The sequence below is a fragment of the Schistocerca cancellata genome, chromosome 9 (genome assembly GCF_023864275.1).
Source record: "Schistocerca cancellata isolate TAMUIC-IGC-003103 chromosome 9, iqSchCanc2.1, whole genome shotgun sequence".
Lineage (NCBI taxonomy): Eukaryota > Metazoa > Arthropoda > Insecta > Orthoptera > Acrididae > Schistocerca > Schistocerca cancellata.
In genome coordinates, this window is record NC_064634.1 from 188,419,298 (window position 1) to 188,438,936 (window position 19,639).

The 19,639-nt window shown below is 40.5% G+C and overlaps 1 protein-coding gene across 1 annotated transcript in view; it reads left to right on the forward strand.

Annotated features, from left to right (window-relative positions):
• Positions 1–19,639, forward strand: part of LOC126100255 (dynein axonemal intermediate chain 7-like) — an 844,976-nt gene that overhangs the window by 821,814 nt on the left and 3,523 nt on the right. The window contains exon 16 of the mRNA XM_049910840.1: positions 5,557–5,658. Within this exon, the coding sequence (XP_049766797.1) occupies positions 5,557–5,658 (102 nt within the window). The remainder of the gene's footprint in view (positions 1–5,556; positions 5,659–19,639) is intronic.

The following is a 19,639-nucleotide window of genomic DNA, read 5'->3' on the forward strand; positions in this document are numbered from 1 at the left end:
TATCCTGAATCCATAAACATTAGGAAAGATGCACTGCTTGTGTTTTGACACTTATCTGTGTAGGCGACAATTTTTACATTTACTAATTGGTTTTGAAGTACCTGGCACCTTCACCAAACAATTTTAGCTTGTAGCCAGAATCAATTCTAAATCCAAAATCATCAGTGAAATACAACACTTATCACTGAAAGCATATTTATTAAGAACAACAGTGGCAGTGCCATTAATCCTAACTGCTACATCAAAAGGCACACAGCACAGCTCACAGAAATATTTTAAATGAACTGACAATTTGTATTTTATAATGTTTAACCAGCATAGTGAACGCATTATTGTTGCCAAGATAGACACAAAGCCCATGCCTACTACAGTAGTACAAGTTTATATGCCAACTAGCTCTGCAGATGATGAAGAAATAGATGAAATGTATGACGAGATAAAAGAAATTATTCAGGTAGTGAAGGGAGACGAAAATTTAATAGTCATGGGTGACTGGAATTCATCAGTAGGAAAAGGGAGAGAAGGAAACATAGTAGGTGAATATGGATTGGGGGGAAGGAATGAAAGAGGAAGCCGCCTTGTAGAATTTTGCACAGAGCATAACTTAATCATAGCTAACACTTGGTTCAAGAATCATGAAAGGAGGCTGTATACATGGAAGAAGCCTGGAGATACTGACAGGTTTCAGATAGATTATATAATGGTAAGACAGAGATTTAGGAACCAGGTTTTAAATTGTAAGACATTTCCTGGGGCAGATGTAGATTCTGACCACAATCTATTGGTTATGAACTGCAGACTGAAACTGAAGAAACTGCAAAAAGGTGGGAATTTAAGGAGATGGGACCTGGATAAACTGAAAGAACCAGAGGTTGTAGAGAGTTTCAGGGAGAGCATTAGGGAACAATTGACAGGAATGGGGGAAAGAAATACAGTAGAAGAATAATGGGTAGCTCTGAGGGATGAAGTGGTGAAGGCAGCAGACGATCAAGTAGGTAAAAAGACGCGGGCTAATAGAAATCCTTGGATAACACAAGAAATATTGAATTTAATTGATGAAAGGAGAAAATATAAAAATGCAGTAAATGAAGCAGGCGAAAAGGAATACAAACGTCTCAAAAATGAAATCGACAGGAAGTGCAAAATGGCTAAGCAGGGATGGCTAGAGGACAAATGTAAGGATGTAGAGGCTTGTCTCACTAGGGGTAAGATAGATACTGCCTACAGGAAAATTAAAGAGACCTTTGGAGAGAAGAGAACCACTTGTATGAATATCAAGAGCTCAGATGGAAACCCAGTTCTAAGCAAAGAAGGGAAAGCAGAAAGGTGGAAGGAGTATATAGAGGGTTTATACAAGGACGATGTACTTGAGGACAATATTATGGAAACGGAAGAGGATGTAGATGAAGATGAAATGGGAGATAAGATACTGCGTGAAGAGTTTGACAGAGCACTGAAAGACCTGAGTCAAAACAAGGCCCCGGGAGTAGACAACATTCCATTAGAACTACTGATGGCCTCGGGAGAGCCAGTCATGACAAAACTCTACCATCTGGTGAGCACGATATATGAGACAGGCGAAATACCCTCAGACTTCAAGAAGAATATAATAATTCCAATCCCAAAGAAAGCAGGTGTTGATAGATGTGAAAATTACCGAACTATCAGTTTAATAAGTCACAGCTGCAAAATACTAACGCGAATTCTTTACAGACGAATGGAAAAACTGGTAGAAGCCGACCTCGGGGAAGATCAGTTTGGATTCCGTAGAAATGTTGGAACACGTGAGGCAATACTGACCTTACGACTTATCTTGGAAGAAAGATTAAGAAAAGGCAAACCTACGTTTCTAGCATTTGTAGACTTAGAGAAAGCTTTTGACAATGTTGACTGGAATACTCTCTTTCAAATTCTGAAGGTGGCAGGGGTAAAATACAGGGAGCGAAAGGCTATTTACAATTTGTACAGAAACCAGATGGCAGTTATAAGAGTCGAGGGGCATGAAAGGGAAGCAGTGGTTGGGAAAGGAGTGAGACAGGGTTGTAGCCTCTCCCCGATGTTATTCAATCTGTATATTGAGCAAGCAGTAAAGGAAACAAAAGAAAAATTCGGAGTAGGTATTAAAATTCATGGAGAAGAAGTAAAAACTTTGAGGTTTGCCGATGACATTGTAATTCTGTCAGAGACAGCAAAGGACTTGGAAGAGCAGTTGAACGGAATGGACAGTGTCTTGAAAGGAGGATATAAGATGAACATCAACAAAAGCAAAACGAGGATAATGGAATGTAGTCAAATTAAGTCAGGTGATGCTGAGGGAATTAGATTAGGAAATGAGACACTTAAAGTAGTAAAGGAGTTTTGCTATTTAGGGAGTAAAATAACCGATGATGGTCGAAGTAGAGAGGATATAAAATGTAGACTGGCAATGGCAAGGAAAGCGTTTCTCAAGAAGAGAAATTTGTTAACATCGAATATTGATTTAGGTGTCAGGAAGTCGTTTCTGAAAGTATTTGTATGGAGTGTAGCCATGTATGGAAGTGAGACATGGACGATAACTAGTTTGGACAAGAAGAGAATAGAAGCTTTCGAAATGTGGTGCTACAGAAGAATGCTGAAGATAAGGTGGGTAGATCACGTAACTAATGAGGAGGTATTGAATAGGATTGGGGAGAAGAGAAGTTTGTGGCACAACTTGACTAGAAGAAGGGATCGGTTGGTAGGACATGTTCTGAGGCATCGAGGGATCACAATTTTAGCATTGGAGGGTAGCGTGGAGAGTAAAAATCGTAGAGGGAGACCAAGAGATCAATACACTAAGCAGATTCAGAAGGATGTAGGTTGCAGTAGGTACTGGGAGCTGAAGAATCTTGCACAGGATAGAGTAGCATGGAGAGCTGCATCAAACCAGTCTCAGGACTGAATACCACAACAACAACAACAATGTTTAACCAATATAAGATATTATACACTTAAAATCTTAAAAATTGAAAACAAGACATCCATATTATACAGGTATAGTTAGTTTAACAAACTGCAGCATTCCACTGCAGATGTCATAATTCATGATGATAGAATTATAGTATAAAGTAAGAGTAGTGCATAGAATTAGCAATAAATCTTGTGAGTTCTCAAACTTCATGGATACTGAGGTAAAATTCTTCTGCCCTTCAATAGAGTAAAATAAATTTATGAGATTTCTTATGCAGTTTTTTGGTGTCCTAGAAGGGAAATCATATGAGTCACATGGTATTTCAAAACCGCCGAGGAACATGAAATAACTAAAGCAGCATAGAAGGTGTGTAAGGAGTTCCCAGTCCAGGTAACATACACAATAAAATGAAAAGTGTTAACCTTGTCACAATAATGACAATATCAGAGTCAGTTCCAAAATCAGCTGCTGCTCCTGACACTCCTTGCAAAACAGTTCAGGTTGATATGGTGGACTATTATGAGACAGGTAGGGTGGTAGAGGGTGAGAGGCAGTAAAAGCACAAACTTAAATAAGTCACATAATTTATGACAAATTAATTAATTTCAGTGTCCAGAGGCCCCAACATTTTGTCCAACAACTGTTATCATCAGTTATGTTGATGAACCGACCACCTCAGTTTGTACGTATATCTCTCTTCTGCTTCCCCCCTGCCCCACTGCAACCACCAACTTGTTGAGCTGTAGTATTCAAGTATGCCATTCACATTCAGTGCAATGATTTCAGTGGCATATACCGTTTGCCCTTTGTATGTCATGCTGCATTAGCAAAGGATTTGACAGATATTGGAAGTCCATAGTTTCAGATCACTTTCAGTGCTGTAAGATAATGTGTTGTGATCAGTGGACAGATGACATACTTTACAATGCAGTCTCTAAGAATTCATCCTATTTTCCTGGATAATGTGCCTCTGTATGAAATGAACACAATAACTTCTCTCTACTCTCTTAGGAGGACCACATTATATTTTCCAGTACACTCCATCTTCCAGCAGGGCCCACTCTCTTGTTGATCAAGTATAAACTGGTATATTTTCTCTGTCTCTTAACTTTCACTGAGTACAAATGATGCATCACTTTGGTGAAAATTTGCACCACATATTCATAATGACATCTCATGATAAACCTGGAAGTACTCAGAGAATGGCTTCTCTGATGGAGCAGCTTGTGTGATTTCTTCATACAGTGATTCATCTCCTCCCTCCAGACGTATGTAATATAATTCTTCAGGTTCTTCCAGAAAAACTGGTAAAAAGGAGAGGAGATGGTACATTGGGCCACAATGTATTCTGTAAGAAGATGCTCACCAACTTGTACTTGCACCTAGACAGATGTCACATCCAGTGCAGAGGAATTGGAACATCAAATAATTGGTAAACAGGGCTCACACCCTTTAGGATATGGAGAGTTTCGTTCAAGAACTGAAATGCCTACACGCAGTGCTAGTTTTGGAGAGACCTTTGCCCTATGCTGGCAGTAAAACTGGCAGAAATGGAAGAGGAGCCTGAGGAGGATGCAGCTACTGCATTTATCACATACAGTGGTATGTTATTGAGGATGAATTCTCAGGAAAAATTATGTGATGACTTTTCTCTACCCACTGGTTAAAGAGGGGTTCTCCTTGGTAGTCTCAAAGATTTTTTTGAACTATGAAGTCTCATATTAGCAAATACTCTATGAATTTGGCATAGCAAACATGGAAGGGATCGTGTACTGTTGAAGTCCACTGCTGTGAAAACCTAAAGCATACTTAATTACTGAACTTCAAAAAGTTGACATTCACAGTGCTCTGTCTATCAGAATTACATGGAATTATAGTATAACTGGATGGATAAAAATTCTACTCGCCAAGTGGCAGCAGAAGAAAGTATGTATAAAGATTAAAGAAATGTGCAAGCTTCTAGAGCCAGTGGCTCTTTCTTCTGACAGAAGGGTTGAAGGGAAGGAAGAGGGATGAAGAAAAGGGACTGGTGAGCTTACCTAAACTGTTGAACAAAAACTGAATAAGTGGCACAATGGTAAGACACTGGACTCACTTCCAGGGGGACAATAGTTTTAAATTCCCATCCACCCATTCAAATTTAGATTTTTCCGTGATGTCCCTAAATCAATTAAGGAAAATGCCAGGATGGTTTCTTTGAAAGGGCATGCCCAATTTCCTTTCCCATCCTTCCCTACTCCAAGCTTGTGTTCCACATCTAATGACCTCATTGTCAATGATATGTTAAACATTAATTGTCCTTCCTTTTGTGTAATTAAAGAATCTGCTGAGAAGTGCAGAAGGGGACCTAATGATGGCAGTGTGGTCGTTTGCTGAAATATTGTCCTTGCTGGACACCAAGACCTGGCTCTACACCATGTATTTTGTTATCAGTATTGCAGGATAAACTAAGAAAAATCACATAGAATTATGTGTCACCTTTTATTTATGCCAAGTCAGGTAATAATGGCAGACTGATATACTGCTGAAACATTGTGGGACTTCTCAAATCTCACCTGGCAGAACACTCAAAAACCATTAAGACAAATAATATGCCTTGGGTACTGAGTGTCACTTCTTTGTTCAAGGCAAACCACAGTACTCTGCATGCAACGCCTCTGAAAGCCACCCTTGTTGACTGCACCGAGTTCAGCCAGTCATTTGTATCAGAAGTAGTTCCTGGCCTAAAGGTAAGCTGAATAATATTCTCAGGGCATGCAAATAATTATACTGTAAAGATGGATAAAGCATTTTGTGAAGCTGTTACTCTTATTCATATTAAGGTCTCTTATGTTTAGTTTCTTTTGAAATGACAATAAAGTGGTAATGAAAATAATCATAATTTTCACTGTTATCCATGCTTATTTTAATCACACATTTTTAATTCCTATCATAGACTGCTGTGGCAGACACTTGAAATGAAACCTATTTCAGTTTCACATTCTAGTTTGTTACCGTACTTTAATTCCACAGCAGCTCCCATTAGTTGTGTTGGTTCTCAGTTTTGATTTCAAAAAGGTTTCTCAAGTAACTTTTTCTGATAGGTATATTTCTAGAAGAAGAATTGTGTAACATGGTAAACTTCCTATCCCAAGCATGTAAAATATCTGTATAGAGTACATCATTATTGATGCTACAAATTTTTAGGAGATCAATATTTTGGTAGTTGAGTTTTTCAAAGGAGATAATTTTTTTGTTTGGTATTGTATTGTGTTGTATTCCAGCGATCATTTGAATGACAACTTGTTACAATGCTAATATCGGTATCTGGGTCATAAAACAATTACAGTTTTCCAGTGGTTGCGTGATAGTCAGGAACATGAATACATTTTGCCTATATTTATAGCACTTTAGAATTATAGCCAAATAAGAATACTAATGAGGAGGTATTGAATAGGATTGGAGAGAAGAGAAATCTGTGGCACAACTTGACTAGAAGAAGGGATCGGTTGGTAGGACATGTTCTGAGGCATCAAGGAATCACCAGTTTGGTATTGGAGGGCAGCGTGGAGGGTAAAAATCATAGAGGGAGACAAGAGATGAATACACTAAGCAGATTCAGAAGGATGTAGGTTGCAGTAGTTACTGGGAGACGAAGAAGCTTGCACAGGATAGAGTAGCATGGAGAGCTGCATCAAACCAGTCTCAGGACTGAAGACCACAACAACAACAAGAATACTAATTATATTTATGGCTAAAGAAATGTATTTTCTTACCTCACACATGTAGTATGGGAATGACAAAAGCACACATTTAAAGGGTGTGTAAATAAAGTTTCAAGACTGAATTTTGCCTGAGTAGTGGTATGCGTGCAGACCACTCTCACCACCTGCACCAGGTGGTGTGGGGTATTGGCTAAGCAAGCCAAGCATCGGCATTCACTGGTGAAATGCTGGAGTGAAATTGTTGTGAGTGCAGGGAGTGTCTGTTACAAAACACTGTAGAGAAATCTGGGTGCTCAAAATGCAGCATCTCTTGGAGTAGCTGTCTTCGGTCAAATTTTGTGTAAAACTGAACAATGTTCGAAATGATTCAAGAGGCCTATAAAGAATACATCATGTCATGTGCCATGGTTTTCATGTGTCACAAGAGGTTCAAAGATGGCCGTGAAGACTTGCCTTGCTGTGAGACCTATTCAATGCCTCTGCATATACAATACAATAAGCTCTGAAAGTCCTTGAACAAGCAGAACTGACAAAAATCTAGCCAAAGTGTGTCAAGTTTTAAACAGTGACTTATGTCTCAGCATCAGAATGATAGCAGATGAAGTGAGTTAGAATCACCCAACTGTGCTTTAGCTAGTGACAGAACATCTAATGATGAGAAAAGTGTATGCACAACTTGTCCCTAAAATGCTCTCAGATGAACAGAAGGAGTGGTGCCTGGCTGTTTCGCAGGAAGTGCTTAAATATTTACAAACGGAACCTGATTTTTTTGGACAAAGTGGTCACTGGTGATGAGACCTGGGTCTTTGAGTATGATCCAGAGTTGAAGAGGCAAATCTTGGAGAGGCACACCTCCGCCTCACCAAACCTGAAGAAAGCCCGCATGAGTCAGTGTGAAAAGCATGCTCATTCTTTCTTTGAAGCAAAAGTAATGATCCACAAAGACTTTGTTCCTGCCAGACAGACTGTCAGTGGTCAGTATTATACTGGAGTGGTCTGCCGTTTGAGGGATCGAGTCCACTGAGTCTGCCCTGAGAAGAAAGACGACTGAGTGCTCCACCAAGACAATGTGACTGTTCACACCTGCTTTGCCGTCACTGAAGTTTTGACCTGGTTCAAAGTGGCAATGCTGCTGCAGCCACCCTATAGCCCCAACCTCAACCCCAGTGACTTCTTTTTGTTCCCCCAAATGAAGAGAGACCTGAAAGGGAAGCAGTTTGACAGTGTCGCAGCAGTCAAAATAGTCTTCGGCGAGGGTTTTGAATAGGATTCCAGATGAGGAGTTCCAGGGAGCTTACCAGCAGTGGAAATCTCATTGGCAGTGGTGTATGGACTTTCAAGGCACCTATTTTGAAGAATTTTAGTTCCATTATGAAAGTATTCAATAAATTTTGTGTTCTGAGACCAGCTTGAAACTTTATTTTCACACAGTATACGTATTTATAAATATAGTTGACAATTGTAATTTTCCTAAATTTCTTCAATATGATAGATATAGAGAACATGAAAATGAAAGGTTGTGTTGAACAGAAGTAAACTGTTCAGCAAACCTGCAGTCAGTAGAAAGCAACTATGTATTAATTGTCAGGATTCAAATTCCAAGATTCTACCAATACACAGTGTCCAAAATTTCCATGACAAGCTTCTAGAACTTGTAGAGGGGAGTGAGTACATAATATTTTAAATAGGAACCTATGTCCAGAAACATGCCATTTCTGTTCAATGGTGATTTCAATTGTGAGGTGCAATAGTGTAGACAGAATAACATGTATTACAGCAGATGGTCACCTGGCATCACTTAATGTCTGCTTGCTGTGAGACCTATTCAATGCCTGTGCATATACAATACAGAAAGCATTGTTTGGTACACATATTTGGAATACGTAGACTTGTTCCATGTGTATGGTGAAGTTCAAGGTAGTGGAAGAGCTGCCATCACACAGATGTTTTGGCCAAGTTATGCAGCAGCTCTGAGATACAGGTACCTTCACCATTAGGAATCAGGACTGTGGTGCTCCAAGGCAAAGCAGCATGTTCAAATTTGAAGATGATGTACTGCACCCCATTGAAGAAAACCCATCAACGATTATTCAAACAATTGCACGTACAATGAGTTTAGTCACATTATCATCCAGGATATTCTGCATGAGCAATAATTACATCCATATGACTTACAAAGGGTAGACACTATGGGCCCAGCACATTTCGCACAATACATTGCCTACTGCACATGGTTCCTGCACTGCTGCATTGACACACCCCTGTTTCAGTATTGAGTTCTGTTCACAGATGAATGTAAGTTCACTAGGGACTGTGTTCTGAATCTATGAAACAGCCACGTCTGGGCAGACTATACCCTCGTGTCATGCATGCTCAGGGATTTCAGCACCAGTTCGGTATTAACATGTGAGCAGCTATTCTAGACAGTCAGATAATTGGACCATACCTACTCCCATTCAGACTAACTGGTCATGCATACTTGATATTCCTATAAAACATATTGGACGCATTCTTGGAAGGTGTGCCACTTAATTTCCATCAGGAAATATGGTTTCAGCTGACGTGATCCAACCACTTGGCCATTGCAGTCACTGATTAGTAGTGTTTTACGGCGCACAACAGCGAGGTTATCAGCGCCCACAGTCACTGGATTTAACTCCTATGGACTACTTCTTGTGGGGTCATTTGCAAAGTTTAATTTATGAAACTCCTGTAGAGACAGAAGAACATCTGCTGGCACAAGTTCTGTCCACTGCACTAGAAACTAAAGAGACACCAGGTGGGATGGAGGGTGTGTACAAGAACATTCTTTGTAGGTAGAATGTCTGTAACAACATTGGTTGCTGCCACATTGAGCTGCTGTTTTAATGCCTCAGTACTGTTCTGTACATACAGTACACTAGTTTCTTTTTTGTTTTGGAGTAATGTAAACATGTAATGTTTAAGTGTTAATAGAAACAAATGTGCTTATGTTGTTAATAGATGTTTCATTATGTTTCCTTTTAATTTTTACCTAATAATTGTGCTACGTACACCTAATTCAATTCCTGAAGCAGAAGTGAATGAGTTTAACATGTGAACTGGAACTGTCATAGAACAGAAACAGTATGTTTCCAGAGATGGGTTCCTATTCAAAATACTCACTCTCTCTACAAGTCCTAGTAGCTTGTACCAGAAATTTCTGAACTATCTATATTTAACTGTAGCTAATAACATGAGAGTTACAAGAGATAACTTTAAAGGAATAAACAGGGAAGGAATAATTAAATATAAAATGTTTTATAAGTTTAATTCACCATTTGATATTGATGATGATGATGATGATGTTTGGTTTGTGAGGTGCTCAACTGTGCGGTTATCAGCACCTGTACAATTTCCCAACCTTTGCATAGTCCAATTTCGCCACTTTCATGAATGATGATGAAATGATGAGGACAACACAATCACCCAGTCATCTTGAGGAAGATGAAAATCCCTGACCCCACTGGGAATCGAACCCGGGCCCCTGTGCTTGGGAAGCGAGAACGCAACCTCAAGACCATGAGCTACGGGCTATTTAATATTGAAACCATCACAACTTGGCTGTTTATCAAATGAATAATGGCAGAAAACTATTTACAGTGGTGACACAACAGTACATCATCTCTGAGCATGTTGAGAACAAAAGAGTAGATCTGATTTCTTCAGGGTAATGGATCTGGTTATAAGCTGCATTGGTAAGGGGAAGCAGCTGAAATCACTAAAGGTGTAAGGAAGCTCCAAGGCCTCAGAAAATCTCTGTCTGATTCTATACAGAAGTTGTGGCTTAGTTAGCTCCTCTTTTAACAATAACACATCATAAATTCCTTGAACAAAAATCTTGCCCTGTAGCTGGAAGAAAGTTCAGGTTACTCTGCTCTGCGTGAAGTGTAACAGAAGTTATGCACAAAACTACCATCAGATCTCATTGATGTCCATGTGTTGCAGAATCTTAGAACATATTCTAAGGTCAAACATAATGACATCCTGCACACGAACCAACATGGATTCTGAAAACATTGATCTCATTTGACATCCTGAAACCTATGCTTCATGGCAATCAGTTGGATGCAGTGTCTATTGACTTTTGAAAAACACACCTAGGCTTATTATCAGAAGTATAATTTTACAGGGTTTCAACCAAAATTTGTGACGGGATTGAGGATTTCGTGGAAGAGAGGATACAGCATTTTATCTTAGATGAAGTGTCATTGACCAATGCAGAAATAGCTTCAGACAAATTCCTGAAGAGATTGTGTCTGACAAAGACCTCATAAAGGGTCTCCCACTACTCTTCAGGGGTACTGACTAACTTTACTAGAACAACAGAGAGAGATATCACACAACAAACATAATTTTGATGCAGGCAACATGGAGCTAAGACCTCTGTTGTTTTGTATCTTCAATTAAATCAAATCAAATCAAACTTCAGACAGTTCCCCAGAGAAATATGTTGAGATCCTTGCTGATCATGTTGTATGTTAATGACCTTGCAAGCAGTAACAAACCTCAGACTTTTTGGCAGATGATGCACCTACCTATAATAAAATACTGTCTGAAAAAACACTCCACAAATGTTCAGTCAAATATTGATAACATTCCAACCTGCATGGTTAGCCATGTGTTAAAGCACTGCTTCTGAGATGAGGAAATGCACCAGCTTTAGTATGAATCCACCTGGTAACGATGAGGAATGGTGTGCTGACCGGACTGGAAGTGGTTTTTAGGAAGTTTCCCACATTCCACTAGGTGAATACTGGGCTAGTACCCATTTCCCAATTCAGTTAAATGATTTGCAAACATTTAGAAAACTTTGACTCACTTTCACATGAATAACAGTGCAAGCAGGCAGTTGGGGTATGCATATTTCATCCCAGGAGGTAACGGGTTGGTGACAGGAAGGGTAACCAGTATCCCTTAAATTAACCTTGCCAAACCTGCTCCTAACATGCTTCATAAAATGTGGAAAAATGAAATCCTATGATTACAATATCAGTAAGTTACAGTTGTAACTGCTCAACTCATACAAATACCTGGGTGTAACAATCTGTAGGGATATGAAATAAATGATCACAGAGATTCAGTCATGGGAAAAGCAGGTGGCAGACTTCGGTTCATTGGCAGAATACTAGAAAAATCCAGTCAGTCTAAAAGAGAGTACTTACCACACATTTGTGTGACACATCCTGAAATATTGCTGAAATGTATGGGATTCGTATGACATAGTACTAACATAGGATATTGAACATATACAGAGAAGGGTAGCACAAATGGTCATGGTTTTATTGGATGCATGGTAAAGAGTCAGGAACTTGCTGAAAAAAATGAACGGTCAGATGGTTGAAGATGGGAATATACTGCAACTCCACAGTATTGCTGCTATACGGATCACGAAAACAATATCAGACTAATTACAATGTGCACAGAAGTGATCAAGCAATCATTCTTGCTGGAATCCATACCTGAATGAGATGGGGAGGAGTCCCAATAACTGATACAAAGGATGCTGTACACATAACAGTGGTTTTGCAGAGTGTAGATGCAGATGTAGATGTAGAACTGAGGGACTTGAAGCATGTTTGCTGCAACATCTGTGCTTTTCATCAGATTTGACATGCTATTCCCATATCTGAAGATTTTCTTGGGTAGGATATGTTTAAAAAAGTAATGGGCTTACTGCATAACTACAACATTGTGTGACTGATGCACAGAAGTAAGTGTGATTCTTCTTGAACTATAGGTACATTTTATATTTTACAGTGGAAAGTACAGGTTCGAGGCAAATAGAAAACTACTTGCTACATCATGACTTAAATGCAGCAACTAATTCAATTTATTGTTAACAGTGCAAGTGCACTGCTGCTGCTGCTAGAAATCATTGATGCTTGCAAGCGAGAGTTTGTGTAACTTTCAGAACGCACTGTTCATGGCATAAAGCCTTTGTGGCTGACGCAGAATTATAATTTTTTTTTCTTTCATTTTAGTTAACAGTTCAGTCCTCATGACATAAGCCATATTAGATACAACTGTAAATAACAGAATGCTTAGCATTTTTGGTATGTAGGTCGCTGTGATTGCGCAGGGCTACAATCAATGATTCATTCACTTTGGAGCTCTATGGTTTTCAGATTATTACATGTAAAAATATAATTTATGCATGAATAGAACAGTAAACTCATCAAGTTTGCATTTTACAATCTTCTATGAATGTCTCTCGTCAAACAACACACATCCCGGCGGTAATCAAGTCCATTCCTTACCTTACATACCAACAGCCTGTCAATGGTTATCACAACAGCATTGATACATTCTCTGAGCTGTTCCAGTGTTCTTGGCAGTGGGAGTACATAAACACAGTTCTTAATGTACCCCCAAAAGAAAAATTCACAAGGCATTGTGTCAAGTGACCAGGGGGACCAAGGGAACAGAGCCATATCACCTTCACCACTATGCTCAATCCAGCAATGCAGAAGTTCATCATTTAGGTATTGACAGACATTGATGCACCAATGAAAGGGTGCTCCATCTTGCTGGAAGATGAAATTCTTGGAATCAGCAGTCACTTGTGGAAACAACCACAACTGCAACATATCAAGGTGAGAGGTACCCGTCACAGTGTTCTAAAAGAAGAAAAAACACCATATACAGCTTTGGCTGTTACACTAGACAGCAAACATTAAATTTCAGTGAATCTCATTCATACACTACAATTTCTTGTGTATTTTTAGTGCCCCACTCTCTCTCATTGTGGCTATTAACCTTTCCAGATAAATTTTGTAACAGATAAGGGTCTCACATAGTGCAACACACGAAAACTCTTTTAATGCTTTGTTGCCATTTTGTCAAGGCACTGCCCTTGTAACACCAACTGGTAGGCACAATGCAAACTTGGTGAGTTTATGGGTCTATTCATATTTGAACATGTAACACTTTGGAAAACATAGAACAAATCATTTATAATAGCCCTGTACATTCATAAAAAATAATCCAAGCAATCTCTGCTATCATTATACCAAATTATGCAAAAGGAGCCACATACAGTGTAACGCATTACAAAATTCTAAACCCTGAGCACTGATGCTCAAAATATGTTGTTGACAATCTATGAACAAGTACAGATCTCAGGTGTTCACTAAATCACAAATAAATACAAGTGCTTACTGTGGCTAAACACACAAAACATTCAAACACCACTGGAAGATATTATGCATCCTCAGTGGCTCCACTCAAAAAATCTTTAAAATTAAAGAAACTATTAAATAAAGTATGAGTCCAAAGTGCAACTGAACTCCAAACTTTGCTACTAGCACTGAGGGGGCACAAGGGAAAATCTCTAAATTCAAACTGAAACGTGCAGCTGATTTTATGTACTATCACAGGTCTGGCATCCTTCATGGTTCAAAACTGTGTGCCCCCCAGTCTATGACTGACCATTATATACCCTTGGGCTGAACTTCTCACAATTACCAGACATTAAGCTCAGGATTTGCAGCAGTAAAAATTTACACTGTATATATCCTTAATGCCAGATTAAACATAATTTCATATAAAGATAAACACTTTTGTGCTAATTAATTTGAAATGTTGCAGCCACCTACACATTGGACAGTTCACCCACAGTTAATGACAATATAATTAGCAAGATTGCGCAGTTTCACTAAATTATATTGCTTAAAATTTATCATCAACAAACAAGGATTAACGTCATTCATATTTGTAATTATCAATTGTTTCAGCTGGTGCAATCAGTTTTCTCACATATTTGATATAATTTAAATTATGAGCAGCTTTAATTATGAACACATTAATCAATTCAGAAAAACCAAATAAGTCATACAAAACATATACTACAGATATTGTGTATGACGGTAGCCTTGCCAATGCTACATTGCTATTGTGTTCAGTTGTCTTTCTTATTAATCTTTTGATTATATATGTATTATATCTATATTTTCCAATGAAATATGATGTTACCAACAAAAGACAATGCATCTTGTCACATTCTCGGATCAGACACCATGATAGTCTCTATGTCTGCTTCAATTAAGTAGTTACTAATTTTACAAGATTTGTCCATTACATTATGTAATGATCCTGCTGATACACATTTAATTTAAATGACTCAGATACAAATACAGTATCAACTTATTCACCAGAGAAAAAAAAGCTCCACCCAAACAGGCCATGAAGGCCTCAGCCCACAGGCATCACTGGATGCAGATACGGAGGGCTTGTGGTCAGCACACTGCTCAACCCAGCCATATGACAGTTTACGACACTGAAGCCACTGATTCCCTTAGTCCCTACACACCATTCTTTAAAATGATATATCATGCTTTTCACTATCTTGTTTGGTTGCTGTGATATGATCATATATTGTATTTCACTACAAAGGATTGGTGGACATAAGCATAGTCTGTAACTTTCAGGAACGACCACCTCTGACAGCAGCACATGGAAACGCAGTTGCACACTTTGGTGGTACTCACCTATGGCTGTCCAATCATAGTCATTCATGCCACACCCAACTTCTGTGCACTTTCTACTGTCCTGCAGTTTAACTAAAACACCTTCTTGGTGTGCACTGATTTCCAAACACAAGAAACAACAAGAAACCCAACAATTCTTGTGGTGGCCAAAGCCAGATAAGAGTACAAGACAATGAAAAGGAATAATACCCAAAATATTACTCTACACAATTACAAAGTGGCATTACATCTAACAAGATGCAACTTCCTACTGAAGGCTATGGTAAATGTGTTCTAGGATAGAGCCAGTGTAGGTATTGGCAGGAGCTGTCCTAGATGCAGGTACACACTGCCGGTCTGACTCTGCTGGCGTGCTTATAACACTGATTTGGTAGAGTGCTATACGTAATCACATTAGTTCCAATTGATGGGTCTCTGTCACATGGCTTTTCACGAAGTAGTGCCGTGTTTATGTGGAAAGTCTGTTGATGTTCAAATATACTGGTGATGTTTTGATCTGAGCTCTTGAAGGGAGGTTGGCATCCCACCTTGCTTGTCTGTTGTGTGGGCCCTCTAACTGATAAGGGGTCCCTACAACATTTCTCCCCTGGAAAAAGAATGCACAGCACCACAAAGGTCCATAGGAGTTGGGGTATCCTGGTTTACGTCCATAGGTTTGTGGTTGGTAGGGTCTGGAGGCAGCGACGCAGCAGAGGCAGCTGGTGGCAGAGGCAGTGGCTGAGGCAGAGGCAGAAATGGAGCTTCTGTGACAGGGTGGCTGGTGACAGGCACTGGCAGCTCCCCCGGGACGTCGTGGACCACCAGAGGGGGGTGGAGCTGGTTTAGGAGCCAGTGGGCGGCAGAACCATCGGCCCACTGGAGAGACGCCATCACCTGACCGCAGTGCTTGATGATGACAGCAGGTGCCCAGTGCACCCAAGGATGAGAGAAGGTCCATGCCCAGACCTTCTGCCCTATGTGGAAGGAGTGCGCTGGAGTCCAGTTGGGAGGGTGAGAAGACATGGCGGCAAGGACATAAAATAGAGAGCAGAATGTTTGACTGTGAAGTATCTCCGCTGGACTTTTACTGGCATGGGGGGTGGTGCGGTATGTAGCAAAAAAAAAAAAAAAAATCTGTCTGGCTGTTTTGTGCAGACTGAAATGGGGCGGTGTGGATGAGGGAAATCCCATTGGCATCACAGAATTGCTTAAACTCATTTGAAGTAAACTGTGGACCATTATCTGTAACGATCGTTTTGGGGAGTCCTTCGACAGCAAAGAGGTGCTGGAGAATTTTGATAGTCTCAGCAGAATGGTGTTCATCATGCAGAATACGAAAGGGTACTCCAACCCAGAGTTAATCAGGATGAGCCATTGCAAACCATGAAATGGCCCAGCGCAATCCAAATGGAGATGTTCCCACAGAGCAGCTGCATCTGTCCACGAAAAATACTGGTGGGGGATCCTGCCCGATGTGTTTGGCACGTGGTGCACACCGACATGAGGGAGGCAATGTCTTTATCCAATCCATGCCAATAAAGGTGTTGGCAGGCCAGCTGTTCAGTGAGGATGATTCCCCAATGGCCAGTGTGGAGGAGGTTGAGGACACGACGGTGCAATAGGAGGGTTATGACCATCCGTGGAACGTCCAAACCACTATGCAAAAGGATGACACCACTGTGGAAAAAGAGACTGTGCCAGTGATCCCAAAAATGCTGGATTTCCACATCGCAGATGCTATGACTGCTGGTTGGGCAGCCCACAGCGATTTGGAGGCAGAGAGCTTTCAGTGTCTGATCCTGAGTGGTGGCTTACCAGACTGCATCGGCATCAAAAGGAAGCGTGCCCAGTGCTGCATCCACATTCAGTTCCACACGGAAACAAACCAAGGGGGAGGCACCAAACTCATGGTCCACTCTGGCAGGCACCCGGGAAAGGAAATCGAGGTTTGCATGCTGTTCAGAGAGTCACCAGGAAGAGTGCCTAACGCTGGAGGTGGCGCATTGTCCAGGTGGGCACTGCGGCACCTGGGTGAAGCCCAAGTTTTTGGTTGGTCTCCAGAGTGAAATGATGACCATACATGAAAACCAGTGCCAAAGTGTCCTTTTCAATTTGACTATATTTGGTTTGACTGTCAGTCAATTTCTTGGATGCGAACGCCACTGGCCTCTCAATGTCATTGATCACTTGCAAGAGGATCGCACCTTGGTCATTGTCCGATGCACTGGTAGTGACGATGAGGGGCAGGGAAGGGTCATAAGTGGCCAGACAAGGAGGGAGGGAGAGAGCTGACTTGAGATTTGTGAAAGCCTGCTCACATGCTGCATTCCAAACCCAACGCACACCCTTGCACAACAACCTGGTCGGGGGCACTGAAATCTTGGTGGCATGAGGTATAATGTGCCAATAATAGTTAATCTGACTTAGGACAGATTGCAGTCGCTTCACATTGGTGGGAGGAGGCAGGTTTTGAATCGTCTCGACATTCTCCTTAGAGGCATGTAGGTCGCGGGCATAAATTTTGAACCCAACATAACTGTCATGCTTCTCTTTCTGCACTGCAGGTTAGCCTCAAAAAAATCCTGAAACAGCCTATCCAGCTTGTCCAGGAGGTCCACTGTGGATGAGCCACTGACAATGACATTGTCCAGATAATTTGCCACACCGGGCACCTGACTTGTGAGGTGTTCCAAATAATTTTGGAAAATGGTGGGGGCACTGGCAATGCCAAACAGGAGTTGGTTGTACCAGGAAAGGCCATACAAGCTTTTGATGACTAGGATCTGCTGCGATTCCTCGTTGAATGGCAGCTGCAAATAAGCAGTTGTAGCTGGTGAGATAGTTCAAACACACGAATGATCGGCAGACAGATGTCGAGGAACGGGTCCTGTAACTTCAAAATATCAGCCCGAAGTCCCTCATCTCATGCGTGAAACACCACTATATCGCGAGGCATAAGACTGCTTGCAGGCAACATTGGCGTACCTGTATTTTCAATTGTGGGAGAGACCTTGGAGCATCATAATCAATTCCCTATATGTCTGACCTGGGGACTTTCAACAAGAAAAGAAAATCTGATGGGTGGAGGTGACGTATATTTGAGCATCAGAGTATGGCAGCCCTTAATATGGGTAAACAAGAGATCTCTAGGGGACTGCTCAGGATTAAATTGTTGAATTAAATAATACACCTATTGATAAACTGTTGCTTAAAAAAAAACGTGACGTTGATTTTCCTTGTTGATCCCATGTTCCAGTAAATATTGTTCCATACATTTGTCATAATTTGACCACGGTTTGACAGACCTATCAAAAGCCTGCAACATCAGTGGAGCCACATGCAAAGTGTTCAATTTACCTGTGATGGAATCAGCTCTATAAGCTACCTCTTGCAACGCTGGGGAGTGAGGGTGATGTTCTGACCTTGTGAGCACTCCTGAATCTCCTGTAGAGTTTCCATCAAGGACTGAAGAAATTCCTCAAAGGAGGTCATTTCGCCTGAAAATGAACATCCCATCCTTGTTTCCAATAACTGCAGTGTTCTGCGGGTGGCAGAAAAGAACTGATAATCAAGTTTGAACATGCTTTATTTAAATAAAATGCCTTCTTGGCATGCACTAATTTTCAGATGCAAAAACAACAAGAAACCCAACAATTCTTGTGGTGTCAAAAGCCAGATAAGAGTACAAGACAATGAAAAGAAATAATAAGCAAAATACTACTGTAATCAATTACAAAGTGATATTAGATACAACTTTCTACTGAAGTCTACGGTGAATGTCTACTAGGCTAGAGCCGGCACAGAGCTGTCCTAGCCGCAGGTATACACTGCTGGTCTGACTCTGCTGGCATGTTTATAACACCAATTTGGTGCGGTGCCACATGTAGTAACACTAGTTCCAATTGGTGGATCTCTGTCACATGGCTTTTCACAAAGTAGTGGCATGTTTATGTGGAAAATCTGTTGATGTTTACATCCACTGCCAATGTTTTGATCTGAGTTCTTGAAGGGAGGTCAGCAGTCCACCTTGCTTGTCTGTTGTGTGGGCCCCCTAGCTGATAAGGGCCACTACGACACACATCTTGAGTTTAATGTCACATCCTGATGCAAATGTGAACATTTACTAGCTGCATAATCAATCTATTAAAACTCAGATGAAGTATCCTGTTGAACACGTAAGGTGTGATCTTGAAGAAGTTGTTGAAGAGTGAATGCAAGTAAGTATCTTTAGAAGTAGCAAAACCACACAGTTGCATCATCTGTATATGACTCCCTGAACTGTAACTGAATGTATCAGGTAACAGGTCGCTAGGAAAGCTATCTTCAAGAAGTTTTCATTGTAACAAGAATACTGTCAGACAAAATCAGCTGATTTCTTCTTGTTCCATTAGTCTACTTCTTAGTGTGAATATTTCCTAAAAATAGAGCTGTAGAATAATTGGTGAGAAATACACTCTTGGAAATTGAAATAAGAACACCGTGAATTCATTGTCCCAGGAAGGGGAAACTTTATTGACACA